Source organism: Macaca mulatta, chromosome 6, assembly GCF_049350105.2.
Source record: "Macaca mulatta isolate MMU2019108-1 chromosome 6, T2T-MMU8v2.0, whole genome shotgun sequence".
Classification (NCBI taxonomy): Eukaryota; Metazoa; Chordata; class Mammalia; order Primates; family Cercopithecidae; genus Macaca; species Macaca mulatta.
This window is the reverse complement of record NC_133411.1, coordinates 36,693,203-36,718,247: the sequence shown is the minus strand read 5'-3', so window position 1 is coordinate 36,718,247 and position 25,045 is coordinate 36,693,203. Positions and strand designations below refer to the sequence as shown.

The window sequence follows — 25,045 nt, the reverse complement described above, 5'->3', positions numbered from 1 at the left end:
CATGCACAGCCCTTCCTTCCTTCTTTCCTTCCTTCCTTCCTTCCTTCCTTCCTTCCTTCCTTCCTTCCTTCCTTCCTTCCTTCCTTCCTTCCTTCTTTCCTCTCTGTTCCTTCCTTTCTCCCTTTCTTTCTTTCTTTTCCTTTCTTTCTTTCTTTTTCTTCCTTCCCCTTCCTTCCTCCCTCCCTCCCTCCCTTCCTTCCTTCCCTCCCTCCCTCCCTCCCTCTTTCTTTCTTTCTTTCTTTCTTTCTTTCTTTCTTTCTTTCTTTCTTTCTTTCTTTCTTTCTTTCTTTCCTTCCTTCCTTCCTTCCTTCCTTCCTTTCTTTCTCTTCCTTCCTTTCCTTTCCTTTATTTTCCTTCCTTCCTTCCTTCTTTTTTTTTCTTTCTTTATTTCATGAGCAAGAGCAAATGTGGTCCTGCCCTCATGGACTTTACATGCCAGTGGGATAGGCAAACAGTCAAAGAGTCACACAAATACATGTATAAGTACACACTATGACAAGTGTCATTAGGGCAAGACCACGGAGTATGAGGCTGTATAACAGGGGCCTGACCTAGACAAGAAGGGGCATATGCATGGAGCTTTGAAAACAAGTATTAATTGGGTGAAGGCACTTGGAAAGAGGGGCAAAGTAGAGGAAATGACTTGTTCAAGGATCTCAGAGCAAACCAATGCTGCCAGAGCCCAGGCAATGAAGGGGGGCAATGAAGCCTCAGAGGGGATTATATGGGAGACCAACAAAGGCTGGAGCAGCTTCCCCAAAGTTTCCTGTGCCACTGAGGGGACATGTGGGCTGCAGTAGCTGAGGTCTCAATAGGACTGGGCTTGCATCTGATGACCGTAGTGTTTCCAAGATGGCTTGGCCCTTATAACTTGGGGAATTGTACATTGTCTGTGTGCAGAGTTGGGGTGAAAGAGTACAACTTAGGGTTGACTTAAGGAACATATATAATGTTATATTCTTACTCTCTCCAGTTTTTGGTCACCAATTCATAACCACTAAAAATGGATGAAGGAAACCACTGCAGTAGTAGTACTGCAGTAGAAACCAGGGATGGTAGTGTAGACATAGAGGAAAATGGCCACAATGAAGAGAAATTTAATGCATGAAAATGATAGCACTTAGTGGATGTTTTGGGTATGGAAGAATAAGGGTGAAGCAATTTTAACGTGGACCGTGAGGTTTCAGGATTGTACAATTAGATAAATAATGATGCCATTTGTTGAGCTATGGAACACTGAAATAGACTAGTTGCATAGGAAAGGTTATACATTTGGCTTGGAACATGTTGAATTTGAAGTGTCTCTGAGACATACGACCACAGATGTCAAGGAATACTAAAACTATGGCCCTTCATCTCAGAGGACAGAGGCATAACTGTATGGGTCATCTGTCTGTTGCAGTAAATACACCACCATGGTTGTGGATGCAGCTGTCTGAGAAGTAACATAGAAAAGAAAATAAGGCAGCCTAAGATGAAGCTTTGAGGAATCTGTCAATAAATGTTTTGATACAAAAGAACAATGAGCCTGTAAAGACAATGACCCTGCTCCTGAGAAGGAGCAGCCAAAGAAGTAGAAACAAAATCAGTATTTTCCACAGCAATACTTAATAGAAAGTAGCCATGGAATAGCAAATCAATACTATTAAAATAAGTAACACAAATATTATTAATAGTCTGTGAGCATAGTTAAGAAACCTTAAAGACCTTAATAGATTTAAAAGTAATTTTAGAATGTTCCACCTCCTCCCACTCTCAAATAATAATAAAAATGACAAGAACAATAAAATCTAAGGACAAAGCTGGAAGCATCACGCTACCTGATTTCAAACTACACTACACTATACAGGGTTACAGTAATCAAAACACAAAAACAGACACATAGACCAATGGAACAGAATAGAGAACCCAGAAAGAAGACTACACACCTCCAGTTATCAGATCTTCAACAAACCTTACAAATACAAGCAATGGTGAAAGGATTTCCCATTTGATAGATGGTGCTGGGAAAACTGGTTAGCCCTATGCAGAAGATAGAAATTGGACCCCTTCCTTACACCATATACGATAATTAACTCAAGATGGATTAAAGACTTAAATGTAAAACCCAAAGCCATAAAAACCTGGAAGACAACCTAAGTAATACCATTCAGGACATAAGCACGGGCAAATATTTCATGATGAATATGTCAAAAGCAATTGCAACAAAAGCAAAAATTGACCTAATTAAGCTAAAGAGCTTCTACACAGCAAAAGAAACTGTTAACAGAGTATACTGACAACCTACAGAATGGGAGAAAACTTTTACAAACTATGCATCTGACAAAGGTCTAATATCCAATATCTATAAGGAACTTAGACAAATTTACAAGAGAAAAACAAACAACCCCATTAAAAACTGGGCAAATGACATGAACGGACACTTTGCAAAAGAAGACATACAAGCAGCTAACAAACATATGAAAAAAAAGCTTAACATCACTGACCATTAGATACATGCAAATCAAAACCATAATGAGTTACCATCTCATACCAGTCAGAATGACTATTACCAAAAAGTCAAAAAACAACAGACGCTGGTGAGGTTGTAGAGAAAAAGGAACAAGTTTACACTGTAAGTGGAAGAGTAAAATAGTTCAACCATTGTGAAGGACAGTGTGGCAATTCCTCAAAGATCTAGAGGCAGAAATATCATTCAACCCAGCACTCCCATTACTGGGTATATACCCAAAGGAATACAAATCATTCTATTTTAAAGACACATGAATGCCTACATTCATTGCAACACTATTCACAATAGTAAAGACATGGAATCAACCTAAATGCCCATCAATGATAGACTGGATAAAGAAAATGTGGTATATATACACCATGGAATACTATGCAGCCATAAAAAGGAATGAGATCATGTCTTTTGCAGGGACATGGATTGAGCTGGAGGCTATTAACCTCAGCAAACTAATGCAGGAATAGAAAAGCAAATACTGCATGTTCTCACTTATAAGTGGAAGCTAAATGATGAGAACACATGGATACACAGAGGGGAACAACAACACTGGGACCTTTCAGAGGGTGGTGGGTGGGAGGAAAGAGAGTATCAGGCAAAATAACTAATGGACACTAGTCTTAATATCTGGGTGATGAAATAATCTGTACAACAAATCCCCATGACTCACATTTACCTATGTAACAAACCTGCACTTATACCCCTGAACTTAAAATAAACGTTAAGCAAGTATATATATATGTATATATACGTATATACACATGTGTGTGTGTGTGTATATATATATAAAACCCTCCTTTATTCACATAAAAAAAGTAGTAGAATGATAATGTTGTAGGGAATAAAATGGATTTTGTTTAGTTAGTGAATGATACTGGAAAGATGAGGTGACTGTTAACTTGGCAAACTGAATTAAACATATATTGATTTATTTATTCAGCTCCTACTTATGCACCAGCCACTGTTGGTGGAGAGTTGATAAACTCAACATGTATGGATGAAAGTCATAAAATCCAACCATCTCTAAGGGAGAGATGCCAAGGAACTAGATAGCTTCGCTGTTGGAAAAAAAATCATGTGAGAGGAAGAAATATAATTTTTTCAGGTACTTCAGAAACTCACAATTTAGGTCTCTGAGGCTTTAGCAGGCCCAACTGCTCCAGTCCTCTGAAGTTAGTTCAACCCCAGTTTAAGAAAGAATAGATGATTCTTATCACCATGAGACCAGTCCAGCTAAACATACTTTGCTATTTAGCTGAGCTTGTGAAATAAACATATTTTTCAAATAGGCACTTAGAAAGATAAACACATCATTTCTAATGTAAGTAAATGCCACTCAATCTAGTCAAGTCTATTTTCGTCAAAGAAGAGAGATGAAACAATCATCCAGATAACTCAGCTCTTGAAGACAAAGAAGACATTGAGGTCAGCATTCATTCAGCTCAAATTCATGGGGTATGGCTCCCTCTCCCTATTCCATACCCACCATTTAGGCTATGCCTGTTCCACAAAGGCAAAAGCAACACTCTCCTCTCTGCAAAATATGCTACTTTCCAACTGATATTTCTAAAAATTGCACAATTTTGGCAAAAGTTACATTGCACTTACATGGGGTATCACAGTGGAAGCTATGAAGCTAGTAAATAAAACACTGCCCTCCCGTTTTCTTTAAGGTTTCTCTTTTGCCCAGTCTGGTTTTGTGAATATTTTATGACAGTAAAGACAGGCTATCTAAAACGCCACTCACATGAGTTCTCTTCAATCAAATGTGGACTAAAGGATTAAATAAATCTGAAACATCCCCAATAGGAAGTAGACAAGAAGTAATCCGTATACTCCATTAATAAAATCAATCTATTTTTGTTACTAGAACCTACATGTACATAAAGTTTGGGACAAAAATAATCTATTAAATAATTAAAAGATAGGATATTTTGATTTTCAGAGTTGTAAAAAGGCCGAGACACAATGATACCACAGTAGCAAAAAGCACAGCTAGCAGCCCAGATCTGAGTTTCTGTATACAATTCTCAACTACAGTGCACCAGAGTACCCTAGATAAAGCACTTATGCTCATTCTGAGGAAGGAATAGCACAATATGGGCCTGAGGAATCTCTTTTTTCTTTTCCAGAAGGCAAGGAATTTTTGAATAAAGACTAATGATGTCCAGTTGAAAGGAAGCAGTTTAAAAGTTCTCTCACTGCCCGAGGATATTCACCTAGAATAACCAATACCAATGCCTACTCTAGTAAACTTAGGGAATTTTTAAAGAAAAAAAATAAAGTATCTAAAAAAAAAAAAGTAATGACTCAAGGAATTGAAAGTTAGATTATCACCATTCTTTTTGGCAGCATACTTTATACTTGAAAAAAAATAGACTGACATATTTAAGATATTCAAGGAAACAAAGTGTGAACTAACCATTTTATATACAGTCAACTTACAGTCAAGTTACCAATATATAAGAACTCAGGGAATATGGTTTCCATGAGCCCTTCCTGAGAAATCCTGAGAAAGAGTTTCAAACAATCAAAATGACTAGAGAGACACGGACATTAGGGTTGGTGGTGAGCATTAAGTACTTAGCTACTTGTAGAATCAAGGCTAAAAGAAGACAGTATAGTTCTACGTAGTGGCTATATGCCCTATTGATGGAGTTACATAAAAATAAAAATTGGCAGATAATAGGCTAATCATATAAAAAAAATCAACTCTTATTAGATGATTGGCAACAAAATACAGCTTTGTTTACCACGACTTGGTAGAAAGGATCAAAAGTAACCTTAGAAAGATTTCTAAGGGAGATAGTATTTACCGCTTCTCGATCAAGAGCATCCTGGAAATCTTTAAGTCGTCTTTCCTCATGTTGTTTTTCTCTGAAAATTCTGTTTTGCCATAAAACTTCCTTTTCATGCCGAACGTGCATGAGCTGCACGGCAATCCTGCGCTCCTGCTGGGACTGCCGCATCAGCCGGTTAATCAGCTGTTCCTCCCGATAAGCCTCCTGAAAACACCAGGGGAGTTATTTGTTAAAGTGATGTCCAAATTTCCCACTGAGCTAGGAAGCCTATAATAAATAATATACAAAAGTATAATGTTCATCTAAATAATTTCTGTCATTTGATTTAATTTGAACATGGCCAAAAAAAATCAAGTTATGAAATGAGGATTTCCAACAAAAGTTGGTGTTTAGAAACATTATGGTTTTGCAACTCACAATTACTTTAAACAAATTGTAATTCAAAACATTATTCATTATTCATTCAAAACATTATTAAAAATAAATTAGGTGATTTTTTTTCAAAGTTTTAAAAACAAGCAAATTGCTAATGGATACTAGGCTTAATATCTGGGTGACAAAATAATCTGTACAACAAATCCCTATAACACGAGTTTACCTGTATAACAAACCTGCACATGTACCCCTGAATTTAAAATAAAAGTTAAAACAAAAGTGCTATGACTCTAAATTTCAAAGCATGTTTTCAGAAGGTTGGGATTATGTTATACGCATTTTAACATAACTACTAGTTGTAAAACAAATGCAGGCATTGTCAGCTGAAGACTGCAGATTGGATTAGTTCCCACTGAGGACATTGCAATACCATCGGGAGGAAAAGCTATTAATACAAACTGACAGAATGGGAAGCCTGGAGAAGAGGCTGGGGAAAATGACCTACTGCTGATCTTAGAAAATCTGAGTGGTCATCATCTGAAAGAAAAGCTAGATGTATTCTTGGCAGTTTGAGGAGAATAGAAGGGTGACCAGTAAATGAACAGTGGAAAAAAAAAAACATTAAACTGGGAATCAGAGGACCTGGTCATCATAATAGGCTGGGTGGCCTTGGGCAATTAACTCAGTTTCTTGGTTTATTTCTCGTCAGGTAAAATGATGGGTTTAGATAGAAGATGATATCCAAGGCCTCATCAAGTTCTCTCACTCTTTCGAAACAGAGACATCATGTGGAAAGGGGAGGTATCTATAGTACTCAATGGGGAAGACAGAAAGATATCTAGAGACTGGAGTAACTTACTCTAGTCTACAACCACTACCTAATATTCCAAAGATGCCCGAGCAGCTCTATAGAGGAATAGGGCACTGCAGGAAAGACCTGACAGCTAAGTATTCAAGGGTCTTCTAGTTAAGAAGTGAGGGAAGGGCCTGGAGTTCAAATGTCAGTTCCAAAGAAATGGCATAGAAAAGATTCTTAGAAGGCAGAGGTAACTGACTTGGGGCAAAACTTAATTGGCCAAGATACTAGCCAAATGACCACGGAACCAGGTGGGAGTCAAACTGTGTTCCCAGTTTGAATACACTTAAATGCCTATGAAGTACTTTAACTCAACAAGTCCAAAACTCAACTCACTAACTCAACTTCAGACCTGGTCCTCTCCCCATATTTCCCCATCTCGGTTGATGATCCTACAATAATCCACTCTGTGATCTAAGACATTAGGGTCATCCTAAGTTCATTCCACTCTCATCACTCCTAATACTCAATTGTTCAAAAAGTAGTCTAGCATACCTCCTAGGCATGTTTTTAAACCACCACCCCCCATTCCATTCCATACCCACTGACACCAGCGCTATCTTGAACAACATCAGCCCCCTCCCTACCAATCCTTTTCTTACCATCCCCACTCTCAAAATCTATCCCCTAAAAAGTCAAATTGATTTTTATAACTTTAAATCTCATCATTTAATTCACATAATTCCACGTATTTATGAATCAGTAGGCAAAATATCAACTTGAGCACAGGTCTTTGGTTCTCTCTTCACCAGCCAAACTGAAACAGGAATACCTAAATTCCAGGGAGAAACTGGAACAACTCAAAAGCTAGGGAAGATATTTTGAGGCATTTCTGATAGATTAAGTACAAATGGCACCAGAAGAAAACATTCAGGGCTGACGTGGGATTTATGTTATACTTGTGAAAAGCAGCAGGTAACTGAAGGAAGTAGAAGAATTCCTAGCCCCGACATACACCATTTTTCCTTTGGAGGAGAGGATAATGGATGGAAAAACCAGCCATTGTACACATAAGAATTTCCCATTCCACCACTGTGGGCCAGCATCTCTTGTGTCAGTTGCACAGGAGCCTGGGTTCACTACATTCCATAGGAAGGAGGTGGTAGGAATGGAGGGAATGCAGCATATGCATCAGGCCTGGTTCTAGGAATAGCAGCTTCCCCACACGCAGAAAAGAGGCAGCACAAGATGAGGTTCCTGTGATGGAAATATATAGAGCCCTGACTCTTTTTTAGGTCCCTTAGGTTGCTGGATTTCCAAACCGATAAATATACCTCCAAGTCTCGTTTTGAAAATTCAGCGTTAATAGCATCCTAGTGGAAAGTGAGGAAATCCAGAAAGAATTCATCTACTCCATTTTCCAGGCAAACACCAGGCCTAGATTACAAGCAGGAAAATAGTAAGAAAAAACCTTGCAGCCAACACACAAGTGCTTTGGAACATACATCAAAGTGTGTCCAAAATGTCATTGCTACATGATGACACTTGAAATGGGTAGTTATTTTTCATTTTATTTTATTTTTTCTGAGACGGAGTCTCGCTCTGTCACCCAGGCTGGAGTGCAGTGGCCGGATCTCGGCTCACTGCAAGCTCCGCCTCCCAGGTTTATGCCATTCTCCTGCCTCAGCCTCCCGAGTAGCTGGGACTACAAGCACCCGCCACCTCGCCCAGCTAGTTTTTTGTATTTTTTTTTTTTTAGTGGAGACGGGGTTTCACCGTGTTAGCCAGGATGGTCTCGATCTCCTGACTTCGTGATCCGCCCGTCTTGGCCTTGGTAGTTATTTTAAAATAAACTTTTCGATTATCTAGTTTTCATAATTTGAAATTCTTCCAATGAAAAGGAGATAATCAAACTGATTGAATAAAGATATAATTTGAAGAAATCTGAATATGAAGAAATAACTTTCTAGCACAAAGAGATGTCCAGAGCTATTTTTTTGAACTTTCACTAAGAAAGAGTGGAATCCATGAATAAATTTCACTTCTTCATATTTGTGTGAAGCCTTTATTTCCTTTCAGTGAACAAGCAGACCAGACGTGGGCAGGTGAATAAAAGCATCTTCAAATGGTCTTTGTAGACATGCAGATTTGTCCTATTTACATTCACAACTGAAATCGCCGTCCACCCCAAGTTTGTTCCTCTCACCATCTTCCATATCTCAGCAAATTACACGTCCAGCCATCCAGGTGCACAACCTAGAAATCCAGCTTTTCATCCCACTTCTTCACTTTCCCATGTCTAATGAATCATTAAGTCCTATTGATTTTACCTCCAAAATAGCTCTTAAAGCTACTTCTCTCAATCCCTATTGCCACTACACTACATTTAAACTGGGATAATCTCTTGCCTGAATTACAGCAACAACGGACTTGGATTGCCCTTCTGTAATCTATTCTCCAAACTAAAGCCAGAGTGATCTTTCGAAAGGCAAGTTGGACCTGGTCACTCTTATTCCACTTTGCATTCAAACAAGAAATCACAAAATCTCCTATTTCATTCTGTGTATCTTACAAGGCTCATCATAATTTGGCCTCTAGTGACTCCTGCCAGATGATATGACTTTCCGTTAGCTAAAAGCACTGAGCTTTCCATGTGGTATTCTCTTGTCTGGAAACACTCACCTTCCACCATTTCAGCCTCTCTTGGAAACTGCCTCTCACCCCAACCCCACCACGACCACCCCACCTTCAGTTAGCTAACTCCTGACTCTTTATCCATGCTTCTGCTATTGTCCTCCAGACACTGTATCCTGAAGCAAGCCAGGTGGACTTCTCTAAGTATCACTCCCCCAATCCCCCTTTCACCTTCACAGCACTTTCATACTCCAATGTTCTTGCTGTTTTCAGAAAGCTCTGGGAGACAAGTATCTTGTTATTCTTGCCCTCTGTTATATCTGTGGGCCTATCACAAGTACTCAAAGCATAGAAGTTCAATAAATATGTGTTCAATGTAAGAAATGATCAGTGATTCTCAAGCTGTAGTGGAGTCAGGATCACGTAGAGAGCTTGTTAAAACAGATCACTGGGCCCTACCTCCAGAGTTTCAGGTCTGATCTGGGGTGGGGCCCAATAATCTCTATTCCTAAAAGTCCCAAGCAATACTGCTGCTGCTGGTCCAGGAGCCATGCTTTAACAACCACTGGAATAGAATTGTGAACAAAAGGAGAGGACGAACAACTTTTCCATATTGTTTTCATTAAACCCTTCCCTTTTTCCTCTAAAAGTAACAATAGAGTACACATGGCAGACATAGATTTTGGGTTCCTTTTAATGTATTCTTTATTATGGTAAAATATACGTAACATAAAATTTACCATTTTAAAGTATACATTTGTCTTAATTACATTCATAATGTTGTACAACTATCACCAGATTTTAGATTCATCAGTAAATAGCTGTTTTTTTCTAGTATATTTCCTATTATGATATGATATTTGATGCAGAGTAGCAGATAATACATATATAAACTACATATTATGTGTATAGAAGACTATATTTTGTAGAATTCCCAGCACTATTATTTAACCTTCATCTAAATATCTTACCTCTTGTGCTTCGTGGGCTATTAACTGGTCCATTAACAATTTCCGCCGTCTTTTCTCCCTTTGCTCTCGTGCAAAAGCATCTTCTTCGAGGCGCTTCTGGATTTTTTTAATGTACTCATCATCCGAGTAAGTATTTAACAAATCGGTGGTTGTCTGGCCTGCTGTATCTAAAGAAGTCTTGGATGCACTAAGAATAATAGTTTTTATTTTAGATTTTTTAAAAATAATGTGATCCCATGCCACTATCTGTGACTATGGAGAAAGACCTCAGGAGAAGGATCCCTTGAGTTCACTGTTAATTTGTTAATACAAGCATTGAAGAAAATATTCAAAATCAGTGAGTTCACTGTTAATTTATTAATACAAGCATTGAAGAAAATATTCAAAATCAGTGTGATACCAGTAGCTTAGCAACAGATCCCATTTGCTTCACCCCATTTCTAAATTCTCTTTGAGGTCCTTAGCATAGCCTTCTTTCAAGGCCCATCAGCTTTTTGTTCTTTCACCTTTTTTTTTTTTTTTTGAGATAAAGTTTGGCTCTTGTTGCCCAGGCTAGAGTACAATGGCACATCTTGGCCCACTGCAACCTCTGCCTCCTGGGTTCAAGCGATTCTCCTGCCTCAGCCTCCTGAGTAGCTGGGATTACAGGCGTGCGCCATCATGCTGGGGTAATTTTGTATTTTTAGTAGAGACAGGGTTTCACCATGTTGGGGAGGCTGGTCTCAAACTCTTGACCTCATGTGATCAGCCCTCCTTGGCCTCCCAAAGTGCTGGCATTACAGGCGTGAGTCATCGTGCCCAGCCTTACTTTTTATGATTTTCATTCTACCCAGAGATTCTGGATTTCTTTTCCTTTTGTTCCTGCTGGCTCTGGGTCTCTGACCTCCCCTGTTTTGAATCAACAAGAGGCAGACTATTGATAACCCAAGTGTCAGGGAAGGCACAGCTCGCAACAGCAGACCAGGCACACTAAAGCCAGGTCACTAGAGAGTACTTCTATGTACAAATATTTCCATCTACTACACTCTTCCATCACTTATGAAAATGCAAATTACTCTATCCACTCCCAGATGAACTTCTGACTGCTTAGAACAGTGGCTGAACTCTTATCAAAAACATAGCAGTTGAAAGTTTGCATGCTTACCATGCCACACATGTAAGCACAGGTCTGACTGGCTTCTTGCCCATGTCCTAGAGACTCAAGTAAGAAGACTCAACTCAGAGCTCTTGTCCTATCTCATGTCCAAAACGTAAAGGATCAGGAAGAACCCAGTGGTCTTCGCAACAGAAAGTTAAGCACATTCAATTTAGTGAGTCAAATGGTGGCTTAGTACAGAATTCATAGATTCATTCCAAATTTATCATTAAAAGATACGTTTTTATGTATATAAAGATCAAATAATCACCGATTCTCATCTGCATCTCTTCAAAAAGTAAACAGAATAATACAATAGTACAAGGTATACCATAATGTTACTTGCCTAGAAATAATGAATTTTTATATTATGTAAATCATTGTTTTTGTTATAAGTAATTAATATATTTGGTTTATAATATTACTTATAATCTTATTCAAAAAATAAGGACACATTATTAAAGTGTGTAGAGATTTGTCATCAATTCTTATATAGACACAAGTGCTCTGGTAAAACAAAGTTAACTCATGTTTGATGTTTAATGATGTAATACCTGCATATTTATAATATAGACCACATTGTAATATAGGTCATAATTTGGAGGTTTGCTGCTCCCAGCTGATCTCCTAGTGAATAAGAGAAGTATCCTATTTTTCTTCTGTCTGCACTTGTGCCTAGCATGCCTGGCAATAAGTTGAAGTCTGCTAAATTTCAAATAATGTGCTAAAAAGCACCATTCAGGCATAAAAATCAAACTAAAGTTCCGATCATTTTATCAGCAGGGGCTCATCCTTTGATTTTATTCTGTCACTGAGAAGAGCTGAGCACACATTATGTAGGTAGCAAGCACTCAGTAAGGCCAAAGACAGAGTTTAAGCCTATCTATTTATTAAGATTTAGTATTTAATTGTGTAGCGTAACACTTTTAGATCTTTCATCAAAAATCTTATTATATTTGTACTTAAGTGTGTTGTGCAAAAAGCTCCTGCCCTGGATTGAGCATGGGTTAACAGCTCTCTCAACACAATATTTATGCTGTCAATAACATATTTAACAAATTGCTTCTCCTTTATCAATTAGTCAACTCATCCATCTGTTGTCTTACTCCAATAAAGGTGAAAAAAGCTACGCATTATGTACTTGAATAAATATTCATTTTACTAGATGTAAGTTTCTTGAGGGCAGTGATTATATTTTCTTTTTATCTGTTTGCTTGCCAGACCTTCATCTAATGTAATAATTGTATGTGTATAACCTATTAGTAGCAGAAACCTTGGTCAAATTTGTATTTCTTAAAAAGTAGTTGCTGGGAAAAGCCTCTGATAAATCTATTAATCCAAATACCAAATTACAGCAGCTAATAACCCCAGCTAAAGAAACAAATAGCAGACAGTATTTATTATTCATATAAAAAATGAAAAAATGGAGGAACATTGTTACATGGGGAAAAAACAGTTATGAGGGCTCTTGCATTGCTGACGTGAGACATCATTTCATTCTTCCACAAAAGAAAAACAGTGGACTTTGAGGTGGCATCCTGAGAAACTGTTCAGGAGCAGGCTGTGAAAGAGGCAGCTGCAGAAAGTGCTCCTGCGGTTCAAGCTGGGAGATTTTATTGCCTTCTGGCGTCAAGTTAGTGTGAAGCTTCTCAGTGTGCCCAGAACACACTTGATTCTAAGCTAAGATTCAGCATGAACTATAAAAGTATTGAATAATGAAATGGCTTAAGAAGGGTCCTATATCATAACCATAGCCTCTGTTTTCTTGAAACGTTTGCTCTAGGCCAATGCTTCCCAGCATATTTCTTTTTAAGTCCAAAAGAGAAAAGGAACTTTGTGCAACACACTGGAAAGGATTTAGATTCTCAGATGAAGCTGTTCACAGCCAGAGGTAACTGGCCCAGGGATTTCAGCTGCCCCAGGCCTTCTCCTCCTACTGTAAGTAAGGTGTCAATATCTCAGATGCCCTCTGCTGGAAATCTCTGGCAGGACCAAGTGGAGGCTTCTGTGAAGAAGGGACCTGACACTACTATTCCCCTCCCTTTTCTCTCAAAATAGAGCCCCAACTTTATGCAGGGAAACAGTGTGTCCAGTTAAAGACTACATTTCCCAGCTTCCCACTCTGCCAGGTGTGACCATGTGACTGAATGCTTTCCAATAAGATATAAGCAGAAATGTTATATGGGACTTATGGGAAGGTTTTTGAAAGAAGCTATTTCAGATAGGAGATAACTACTTTTTTTGTCTGTCTTCCTTCTTGATATCTGGAACATGGGCCAAGTGGCCGGAGTCCCAGCAACCAACTTGTATCATGAATGTAACCTTGAGGATGAAAACCACACAACAGGACAGTGAGGCAAAAGTGAAGAGAGGAGGAGCCTCAGTCCTTGATAACCTTGGAGCTACAGCATATGCTATGGGCTGCTTACCTTCTGATTTCTATTACATGAGAGACAAGCAGATTTCCCTCTAATTTCATTCACTGTTGTTTTGGGGTTTCTGAAACTAACTGATAGAGACCTAGGGTCTGGTTGGGTTGGCAAAGGCAATAGGGAGCAGGTAAATGTTTGCAGCTGTAATGCACAGGGATGATCTTTAAGACATTTAATAACTGACATGGCAAGGACACTAACCAATAGATATAGATACTGGTACAGGGCCTGGGAGACAGTGCTGTGTTTCATCTTAACTCTGGTTGCTAAACTGTGTGGAAACTGATGGGTCCCAGGAAAGGGGCAGGCCAGGGAGCTACAGAAGGTAGCATTCATCAAGTAGCAAAGTATTCAGTAGTTTAAGATGGTCTTTTTGGTGGACACCATCTGTTTATCACCACAGAGCCTGTGGCTAGAGAGGTGGGTGAAATAATTAGAAGAAATTGGTGTTTTCATGGGCCAAGGTCAGGGTAGGTGTGTACTAGGGTTCAAGTGGTGGCTGCATGGATAAGGAGACGTGGCTTATGTTGCTTTTATGGGTCAGGAGCAACACTGATAAATGGGAGTGGGAATCAGAATAGGGCATCAGGAGTTTCCGCAGAGAGTAGGAGGAAAGGTGATGTACATAAGTATTCTCCATTTTGCTTGATTTTCTTTCTTACATCTGACTTCATCATTTCTTCCTTATGGCGCTGATTGTCCTTGTTCCTCCTCATTTGACTGTCTCTCCCTTCCTTCAGAAAATTTTAATATAAAACTGAAGTATGTAATTTTTTTCTGCTTTTCTTTAGAATTAGTGCCTTCTTTAACAGAGATTTATCTCATATTTCATAAGATGTAAATGCATAGAGTTTGGATTGTTTCCATTTAAAAATGTAAAAAAACCCAAGCTGTTCCTACATATGTCATCTCTAATGAATTACTTACTGTGAATCAATGACCTCCCATAGAAAACAAAGTGTGAAGGAGCTTTATCTTTAGGTAAATGAAGCCAATTAATGAGGAACTTTGTTCAATGAACCCACCAAAGTGACGGTCTTAGTGACATTTGTTCAATGAACTCATTCACTCAACTTCCTACTGCTGGTGTCTATGCTAACTGCTGAGAGTCTAATAAAGGATTTACTGTGACAAACTTAAATTAGTGGTACCTTGAAACAATTTTAGTTAATGTTTAAAAAATATGTGTGAACTTAGAATAATAAACATAGCACAGAAAAATAAATCAACTTTACATTTCATAATAGTCACTTTCTCTAGATGTTTATAAAAGTTGCTAACAAACAATCTGAACTTTAGCTCATTTATCTTCCCTAATATACTCTCTGAATCAACATTCTTCAGAGTGAAAAGATCCTGGAATAGCTCTTCCAGATAAACTATTTCTAAATATTCAAAAGCTAAGTGTAGAACATAATGCAGTTTTGTGATTATTAAAATAGCTCACATCTCACCTTTCTTTTGCTTGGAGATCCTTCTTTATTAATGCTTCGAACTTCTTAATTTCATTAGCCACATCCTTTAAAGAAAATTAATCATCAGTTCTCTGCATCTAAAAACCATTGAAACATCTTCATTTACAATATTCATTCAAGTTTATAAAATGACATGTACTACTAATTCAAGGTAATTAGGATATGAAAAGCTGCATTCTAAAATTTGTTTTATAATTTTGATGTGTTGCTTTTAGACTGGGCTAACTATACCTAAAAGAATGTGAAAATTGCCTCCCCTGAATCATTCACTTCATGATTTTGACAGGGCACCAAAGGGCATTTCATTAGAATACAGATTATCAAAGAGTCAGGACATACATTTTTGGATACAAATACTTCTTTTTCTTTCTTTCTTTCTTTTTTTTTTTTTTTTTTGAGCCTCACTTTTTTTTTTTTTTTTTTTTTTTGAGACTCACAGAGTGTGTCTCACTCTGTCGCCCAGGCTAGAATGCAGTGGCGCGATCTTGGCTCAAGGCAACCTCCACCTCCCAGGTTCAAGTGATTCTTCTGCCTCAGCCTTCCAAGTAGCTGGGATCACAGGCATGCGCCACCACACCCGGCCAACTTTTGTATATTTAACATAGACGGGGTTTCACCATGTTGACAAGGGTGGTCTCAAACTCCTGACCTCATGCGATCCTCCCGCGGCCTCCCAAAGTCAAATATTTCTTTAAAAATTGTTGTCTCGGGTGTTTTAAACAATATTAAACAATATTAAATATATTGTAACATTTAAATATTTACACTATTAATTTGTTATCTGAAGTTTAACTTTAGCTCACCTTTGTGTTTTACAAACATTTTTTTAAAAACTTTAATCAGGCCAGGTGCAGTGGCTCACACCTGTAATCCCAATACTCTGGGAGGCCGAGGCCAGCGGTTTGCTTGAGCCCGGGAGTTCAAGACCAGCCTTGCGTACCTGTGGTCCCAGGTACTCAGGAGGCTGAGGCGGGAGGATCACTTGAGCCTGGGAGGTTGAGGCTGCAATGATCCATGATTTTACCACTGCACTCCAGCCTGGGCAACAGAGTAAGACCGTGTCAAAAAAGGAAAACAAAAACAAAAAAAAAAACTTTAATCAACTCAGGGACATACGAGAGATAGATACGGAAATGGAATCAGATGAAAGCCTCTGTAGGTGGTAATTTTACAATCCAAGTACAGAATATTTTGTTAATATTTAAAAAACAAAAAAATGTGAATTAATATAAAACTCAATGGATATAGGAATCAGAGAGATCTGTCAGTCTCTGCTTTACTACCACTGGGTAAAACATGTCAACTACCTGGGTCTCAGTTTCCTCATCTACAAAACCAGAAAAATAATACCCTACTTAGAGAGTTATTTACAAATTAAAGATAATGTGAAGTGTCCAATCCACAGCTTGATATACAGCGCATGTTCAATAAATGGTAGCTATTAATCATCTTTATAGGTCACATGAGAGAATATGAATCATCATTGTAGCAGTATGCAGTGTGAATTGCAGGAATTTGTATCAAACTGAACTGTAACATTGTTCTCCTGGGAAATATAATCAGATTGCATCTTACTGAAATGATTGACAGTTGGTGTGGTCTAGTAAAATGTCACTGGTATAGGTATCTTAAATTTAAATATACTGATAGCAATAAGTCACTTACCATTCCTGGGATTTATAGAAAAATAGTGTGGTATGATGAGGAATTGAGTAAAAGTATATAGTAGGAATGGCATATGTATGCACCCATTCTGACCTACTTTGTTATTGACCACAGAATCTTTTTCAACATAGGAGTCCAGACTGCCATTTAATAGGAGTTTGCCATTGCTGGCCTAAAGCTATATTCTTCGTTCTGAACAAATAAGAATATAAAATGAGTTGAATATGCATATAGTAGAGGAATTCTGAATGAGAAAGGACAAAGTCAGAGATAATTTGGAAAGCAAGTGTGAAGTTTTGGAAGGTCTCTTTATATGTTTCAAGGGGAGATTACTCTTTAGTTAAGACAAACACAGCACACTATTAAAGGATTATCACTTACCTCTGCCTCTTTTTTCTTTTTCATCATTTTTTGGGCCTCGAGTGCTTTCAAAGTACGATTTGATGCAGGTTTAGGAATCTGTATAATAGCTGCTTGGATTTTGGCCATTATTTCATTTTGTCGTCTTCTGTTTAAGTATTGCTGAATATCCCATATACATTACTTTAGTGATTCAGAATAACAGAATAAGCAATATAATACACTCATAGGTACAAATATATAAAATTTATCTATTGAAATTTTCAGAACCCAGCAATTAGCCAAGGGACTAGGTGTCACAATTGTGTAATGTTAAGAAGCACGTGTCAATATGACTTACTCTGAAAAGTATGATGTTAAAACACAATTCTGGAATCTGAAAATTGTATCTATCAAATGTCTGTATTTTCATTCTGTGTGCTGATACTAAAAGGACAATAAAGATGTCCCAAATCTAAATAAGAGTATAATTCTTTCCCAATCCTACTGTCATGACCTTACCAAGCATGGGAAGAAAAAAATTCTATCTCTGAAGATGGTCCAATTAGAAAATTCTATCTAGGAGACAGTTTCTAGGTGGGCTCCTGGGAAACCCAATAAAAATGACAAACTTCCCCAAAACCCAGTCACACTTTAACAATGAGTTCAGGGGCAACCTCAAACATTGAATTAACACTAAATTATGTGATATAATTATTGGATCATCTCTTCTGTATGTAGGCAGTAGTTATTTTAAGAAGAATATAAGCAGGAGAATGTAACTGAAAAGAAAAAGTGACTGAAAATCAGATAAAGTATTTTAAATGATTTAAGAGGTAATATGTGAAACTAATCATGACTTTACTACTAATACATTATATTAGAACTAATATGATCATTAGTTCCCATGTCCAACGATAAAAAATTTCAATCTACCATTAAAAAGGCCTAAATAATAGACAATTTTCATTTCATTTTCTAAAATACGAATATTTATTTAATTGCAATATGTGTATCTTTTTTTCTTAAAACCAGGAAGACACAGGGTCTCCCTTTTGCCTTATTTGTTCCCTATGATCATTTTGAACATAATTTATTTCAGAATATTTAATGGTATTATATTTCCTTTTTCTCAACTTTCTTGGAGACCGTCTGCATTAGGCTTGGCACTAATGGACAGGCTGATTCCACATAAATTAGAGTCACTGCAATTGGCCTCAACTTAAACACTACTTTAAGAGTGCGTTCTCTCTTTATCATGTGACACCAAAGGGAAATATAATCCTTTATTTACCCTCTGGCAAGTCATAGAATTACATGACTGCTTTACATTGTATTATATATAAACTCTACTCCAGTTAGTCCACTCTTCTTCTTGAAGCTACGAAAACATCCAATTCTGAACTCTGAGGCAGGTAGAAATAAGCATCCCTGTTTTTACAGTTGGGGAAATTGAAGCTGAGAGTTGTTTAGAGGCTGGCTCAATGTTAACCAGCTTGCAAGTGATCTTCCAGTTTGTTTGTCATCTTTTCATTCTTCCCTACAAAGAGCTGACTATGTTCAGAATAGAATTGCTTATCATTCCAAATAAATCCATGAATTTAAAAAGTGATTTTACAGGGCAATGGGAAGAACTACATAATTCTTTTGCCTGTAGTTTACACATTCCATATACCCAGTCACCTGAAATACTCTTAAAAATCTTTAATGATTCCATGTACCATTATTCTCTCATCCACAAAGGCACAGAAGATCATTAAAGAGTTTTAAAGAAATTTGAGAAGGAGCAGAGAGTTAGTCAAAGCAAGAAGCAAGGGCCAGAAATAAGTTAAGAGTTGTTCAAGGTGATTGAAAAGGTAAGCAAGCAAAGGATTACCTCACATTTCCAAGAACAGAGAAATGGGGCAGGACTAAAGGTTGCAAAAGAGGAGAAAGCGAGGGGACAATGTCTGATCTATCTCCCTCAGTGGTGACAATGGCAAGTGCCTTTGACCAATGGGGTAGCTAGTAGCAACCCTCCATCCCTAAAGCAGCTGAAACAATGATTTCTACCAGTGAAGGTAATGCAGTTATCTTGCCACTCCACAGGATGGCAGTTCTTGTTCTCAGTCACAAGTAGAGGGGACAGTCAGCAAGAGTCAGGATGGAGAAAAGGAGCAGGGGAGAGATAGAAAGGGTGAGAGTAGGGCAGGACAAAGTCATGCATCAGGAAAGTGCAACTTGTGCTCCACTACTGCTTATGCAATGTGTACTATAGGCATAAATCACAAACTGTATACTATGCACTAATGAATTTCTGAAAAAATAGTTCTATAGAACCTTTTTTATATCAAAACATCTTTGCTCTTCCTTGAGTTTTTGAAATCTTTCAAGTTTCTCAAAATGCAAATGGGCAAGATCTTCTTTCACGTGTTTATATTTTTCTTGAAACCTGTATGTAATCCTCATCAGATTGAAATCAGTTTGACGTGGGATCATGTGTCTAAGTCTCTAAATGAAAAAAGCATTTCAAAAGATTTTGTTATTAGAGAATAAAAAGCACATGTTAATTATAAGCACAAATAAAATTTGTCTTCAAAATGAAATTCTTTAAATTACTATTGTTGATAGTTAAGCTAAATTCAAGCCCGTTCCAATTACTCATATTTTTAATTGATGTAAGTGCAATTACAAAAACATTATCCTTTGTGTTCCTTCTTACAAAATAGCCTCGTATATACTTTTATAGTTAAACTTTTTACACTGAGTTTAATTTTCAATAAGTGGTATTTATATTCTTGGAAATATATTTTTGCAAAAATAATTTCATTAAACCAATTTTAACATATACGAGATAATATAAGAAGCTCAATTCTTCTCATTGCTTAGCCACTGCTTAGTAAAAAGTGAAGAAACATTAAAACTTCCTAGGTTTGTGTTTCAGCTTTCCCACTTACTAGCTGCATAAAATTGGGCAAGTTACCTAATCCACCTATGTCTTAGTTTCATCCTCTGTAAAATGGGATTAATGAAAGTACCTATCTTTTATGGCTGTTGTGAAGATCAAGTAAAATAATATTAACAAAGCACCTGAAACAGGGCTTGGCACATCACTAGGCATGCCATTCAATAAATTTCAACCTTATTGATATTACCTGCATCTCTTCTCATCTAGTATCAAAGAAGACGGTATCTCTACTTCTTTCCTACGATAGATATCATCTCTTCCACATGAACCATTGATTGTATATTCCTCTTTCCGTCCCCAGAGGGCCTCTTACCATCTGGTCCTCATACCATTTTCATCTCTCCTGCCACTGACTCTTTTTCTCAACTGATAAGTGGCCCCAGTCTCTAGGTCCATAAAACAAGCAATCTCATACTTCACTTGAGCTTTTCTTTCCTACTGTTCTCTTCTTTACCTCCACATTTCTTGAAAGAATAATCTATGCTACCCTCTTCCTCATTTCCAAAGTCCTTCTCAACTCACTGCAATCCATATCACTCTAATGAAACATTTTTCTCTCCCTAATATGTAAGCTCTAAGAGGGTTGGGGCTTTTCCAGTGTGTTTGTTGTGCAAGTGCTTGACAAAAAGTAGGAGCCCAATAAATATCTGTTCAGTGAATGAATTATTGACTCTGGAAGTTCACCCATGACCAACATCAAATGAGCTAATAGGCTCTTGTTTGTCTTCATCTACACAGCTCTTATAGCACTTGCCACTGTTGACCGCTTTACATTTTATTATATATAAACTCCACTCCAGTTAGTCCACTCTTCTTCTTGAAGCTACAAAAATGTCCAATTCTGAACTCTGAGGCAGGTAGAAATAAGCATCCTGTTTTTATAGTTGGGAAAATTGAAGCTGAGAGTTGTTTAGAGGCTCACTCAATGTTAACCAGCTTGCAAGTGAAGGAGGCTGAATGCAATATTAAATTATTCATATTAAGCCTAATCTAATTTCTAGCTCTCAAGGAGTGCTGAGTCCATTCTGCTACTAGACTTATAATGATATCCATGAAGAATGGACAAATATAAACATGGAGATGGCCCTCATATCTATTATGTCATTGCTGCTTCAAAAATTAAATTTAAAAATATAATTCTATCCACTGATATTTACTATTTTGCATGAGTGCAGCACTCATGATTGTTCCAGAGGCCTGTAAAAGTTAACACACTTCATTTGCCATAGGAAATGCATAAGAACGGGAGAGAATTGTCAACTAAAAAGTCGTATCAATTAGTCAATAACACATTTAATGAGTATTTACAACGTTTGAAGCATTGTACTAGACATACTCATCAAGTCTGATGTACTAAAAATCTGGTACGGTCATATGACAAATAAATAATGAATACTTAGCCAACAATATCAGTATCAGGAGGGTAAAACCAAGAGAGTGAGAATTACTTACACTCTAGAGTTCCAAAGGAAGAAACCATGTGTACTGGGCTGCACAGTTCATGAGGAACAGTTTGGGGAAGAGGAGAGATGAGAAGGGTGAGCTTGGGTGTGAGGGAAGGAAAAGCAGGAATAGACAGTCATATTTAAGGACAGACTGTCAATTAACATAGAAGAAAGAAATACCATGCTGAGGACTAGAAAGAAGTCAAAATAGGTTTCTGAGCAGAAGAATCCAATAAAAGTAAAATTTAGGGAGGATTCACTTAGCAGTTGATTGACTTATCCGGGAGATTGAGAGACATTTTAGCAGGTTGTTGCAGTAGCTGATAAGATCTGGGCAGATATGATGGGGTAGAAACAGCAGGGGAGGAGCAGGCACAAAAAGTATTAGGCCTGTAGTCCTAGCTACTCGGGAGGCTCAGGCAGGAGGACTGCTTGAGCTCAGGAGTTCAAGACCAGCATGGGCAAAAAAGCAAGGCCCTGTCTCTCTAAAACAACAACAACAACAAAAAGTACTGGAAATTAGGAAAAGAGTTTGATAAGCTATTGCCAATATGGATAGGATAGAGAGAGACATCAAAAATGGCTAAATAAATTCAAAATATTAATATAAAATAAAACCCAAGTATGGCCAGTAACATATGTAAGGGATATATTTGCCTAATGAGGTTTCTTTGAGAATTCAATATCATTGTCATTTCTCTTTATCAAATTTTACATTGTGACATGCTTATTACGCTTTTTTATGTACCTACCTCTCGAAAAGTTTCACTTTTCATGTGTTGAAGTCTTAAATTTGTCAGAGGTTGCATGGTTTGCATCTCCACTCCAGTCAGTCCACTTTTCTTCTTTTTCTGAAGAGCAATGTACAATTGATATAACAGCTTTGTTGCCACCCCAGGCTTTTCTGTGATGATGCCATGGGCCACATTCTGATCAAACTGCACACCCAGAAGGTGAAGTGTTGGCTCCAAGCGAGAAAAATTATTAAGTTTGGCACTTGAAACCCTGGACAGTAAAATATTTTACATAATTAGACATTGGCATTAAAGACAACAAACATCAGAAATATTATTATCTAATATTTTGAATTATTTCATGTTCTTTTAGCCGTATCATTCCTCTGTAAAACCACTCTAATGTAAATACATTGAGATTTTTTATTGACCATGCCTACCTGAACTCCATGCATTCATTTCTCTTAAATGACTACACTAAAATTTTCTGCCCTAAATTGACAGTAGAATTTCTTCAGAAGTGAATACAGAATTCACAACACCTAAACTTGATATACTGTTCCTAGTATACAATTTCTCAAGAGATTGCATTCAGGTAGTGGTTCTAAATCTTTTGTTTTTGAATCACAGATACCTTTGAAAATCTGACAGCTATGGAACCTTTTTTACAGAAAAGAAAACATACATTTACATATATAGACAAAGCATGTATAACATCTTACAGCATTTTTTTTTTTTTTTTTTTGAGACGGAGTCTCGCTCTGTCGCCCAGGCTGGAGTGCAGTGGCCGGATCTCAGCTCACTGCAAGCTCCGCCTCCCGGGTTCACGCCATTCTCCTGCCTCAGCCTCCCGAGTAGCTGGGACTACAGGCGCCTGCCACCTCGCCCGGCTAATTTTTTTGTATTTTTTTTTAGTAGAGACGGGGTTTCACCGTGTTAGCCAGGATGGTCTCGATCTCCTGACCTTGTGATCTGCCATCTCAGCCTCCCAAAGTGCTGGGATTACAGGCTTGAGCCACCGTGCCCGGCCTTAGCATGTTTTTGAGCCTCTTACAATCTAACCTAAAAGCACCCATCCTCTAAAAGGATGTGGAGCTGAGGAAATATAAGAGTGATTTCTAAATATGAATGAGGAGCCAGCACCACGAGATGGCCAATGTCAACAAAAATAGTGATGCAATATCTTGAATTCATGTTCTGGTCACGTGGTGTAACTTACTGTCCTGTTTCCTCTGTGTATTAATAACTCTTTTAACAGAAATATTTAGCAACGTATATTTAGTATATTATGCTGCATCAATCAAACTTCAAATAAAATATTTTAAATTAATAAAAGAGAAACAGGCCTCAGAGGAGACAAGAAGAGATATTGCATGCTACAAGAAAACCTTCTCAGCATGAGACTAAATATACTTTTTTAAAGGTCTTCTCAGGTCCAGTTTTACAATCCGTTTCTCCACAAATCACCATACAGTTGGAGATACAACATTTGTCTATAATGACTCAGGTAAAGCAGACCATGTTTTGAGGAATATGATTGTCAAAGAAGATAGTCAAATCAATGACATGTGCTTCCATTCTCTAGAAAGGCATCTATCACCCCTTTTGATCTTCCATCATAGTTGTCCTTTCACACCCTTCCCATCCTAGGAGTCTTGTGTGCTTCGCTCACTACACATAATTGGAAAGATGTGAACTGAGAGCGATCGGTCAGAGCTTTGGTCTGGGTTATATATAACCTTGGGCTACAGATTTTAGGGGCATGCTAATTCAGGAGGGAGAGTCCAAAAGCAAACATTACCCATTTCCAAATTTTGTCAAAGCTTAGCCCTGCACTCAAGAAAAAGAAGAGGTTTCTCTTTCTCTCACTTGTATCATGTGGCTCCCAGAATGCAGTTAACAAGCCTGTTAATGTTATAGTTCAGTTACCTACTAGGGTTTAAATGTATTTTACGAACTGGCCAAAGTGCACAGGTCTAATAATACTTCTCTCTGGAAACGTATTTCTAATCAATCAAATTTGGGGAACAGAACTTGTGTGTAAATTGGTGGAAGCCTACTCTTGTTAAAGCACGGGTAGAATCAGAATGGCAGGATAATCAACAGTTGTTTTTTGAACACGGAAAAACCACTGGGACATCTTTGCTCTAGAGACAGAGCATATGAGGTAAACGATGACCTCTGAGGCTATTAAGAAATGTGTGTTAGGAAAAACTTTTCCCTCTCTAATAGCAATCCTTACTTGCTAAGAGACTACCTGTCTCCTTCCCTTCTTGCCATCTGGTGAGGGAATACATCCTCTTACAAGGCAAGTGGTAGCTGCCCTCCCAGAAATTGTCTTGACTATTTACTTTAAAAAAAACAAATCTTCTCAAGTTTCACTATTTGTGAAGGAATAAAAATATTCAAAATCAGGGAATTCTTTCAGAGTTAGATGAGTATTCTTAGAATTAAATTATTTCCAAGATGAATAACGTTATTTACAAAATATATTTCCAGTTTACATTTTAAGCTAAATAAACTAAGTGTTAGATAATATCCCCAAATCATAAGCCCTGGTACCAGTTGCCTCAAAATTAGGCTATGACAAAAAAGGGATTGTTTTCTCGACCAAATATACCATTACAAAGGTCATACTCATAAGATGTACTGATCCTTGTCTTATTTAAAAGATCATCTGCCCTGGGGAGAAAAATGGGTTGTTCCAAGAATTGAAGATGGATATTTGGTTCTTAATACAAGTAGGACCCTCTTCCCACATTAAGGAATGCAGTGACTCTTGGTGAGAAA

General features: G+C 37.7%; 1 protein-coding gene across 1 annotated transcript in view; it reads right to left on the bottom strand.

Annotated features, from left to right (window-relative positions):
* The window catches only part of SPEF2 (sperm flagellar 2), a 184,062-nt gene that overhangs the window by 138,106 nt on the left and 20,911 nt on the right, over positions 1-25,045 (bottom strand). Inside the window, exons 3-8 of the mRNA XM_015139859.3 lie at positions 22,274-22,526; positions 19,449-19,619; positions 17,172-17,312; positions 15,105-15,169; positions 10,084-10,270; positions 5,323-5,511 (exon numbers count right to left, since the gene is read on the bottom strand). Of these exons, the coding sequence (XP_014995345.3) occupies positions 5,323-5,511; positions 10,084-10,270; positions 15,105-15,169; positions 17,172-17,312; positions 19,449-19,619; positions 22,274-22,526 (1,006 nt within the window). The remainder of the gene's footprint in view (positions 1-5,322; positions 5,512-10,083; positions 10,271-15,104; positions 15,170-17,171; positions 17,313-19,448; positions 19,620-22,273; positions 22,527-25,045) is intronic.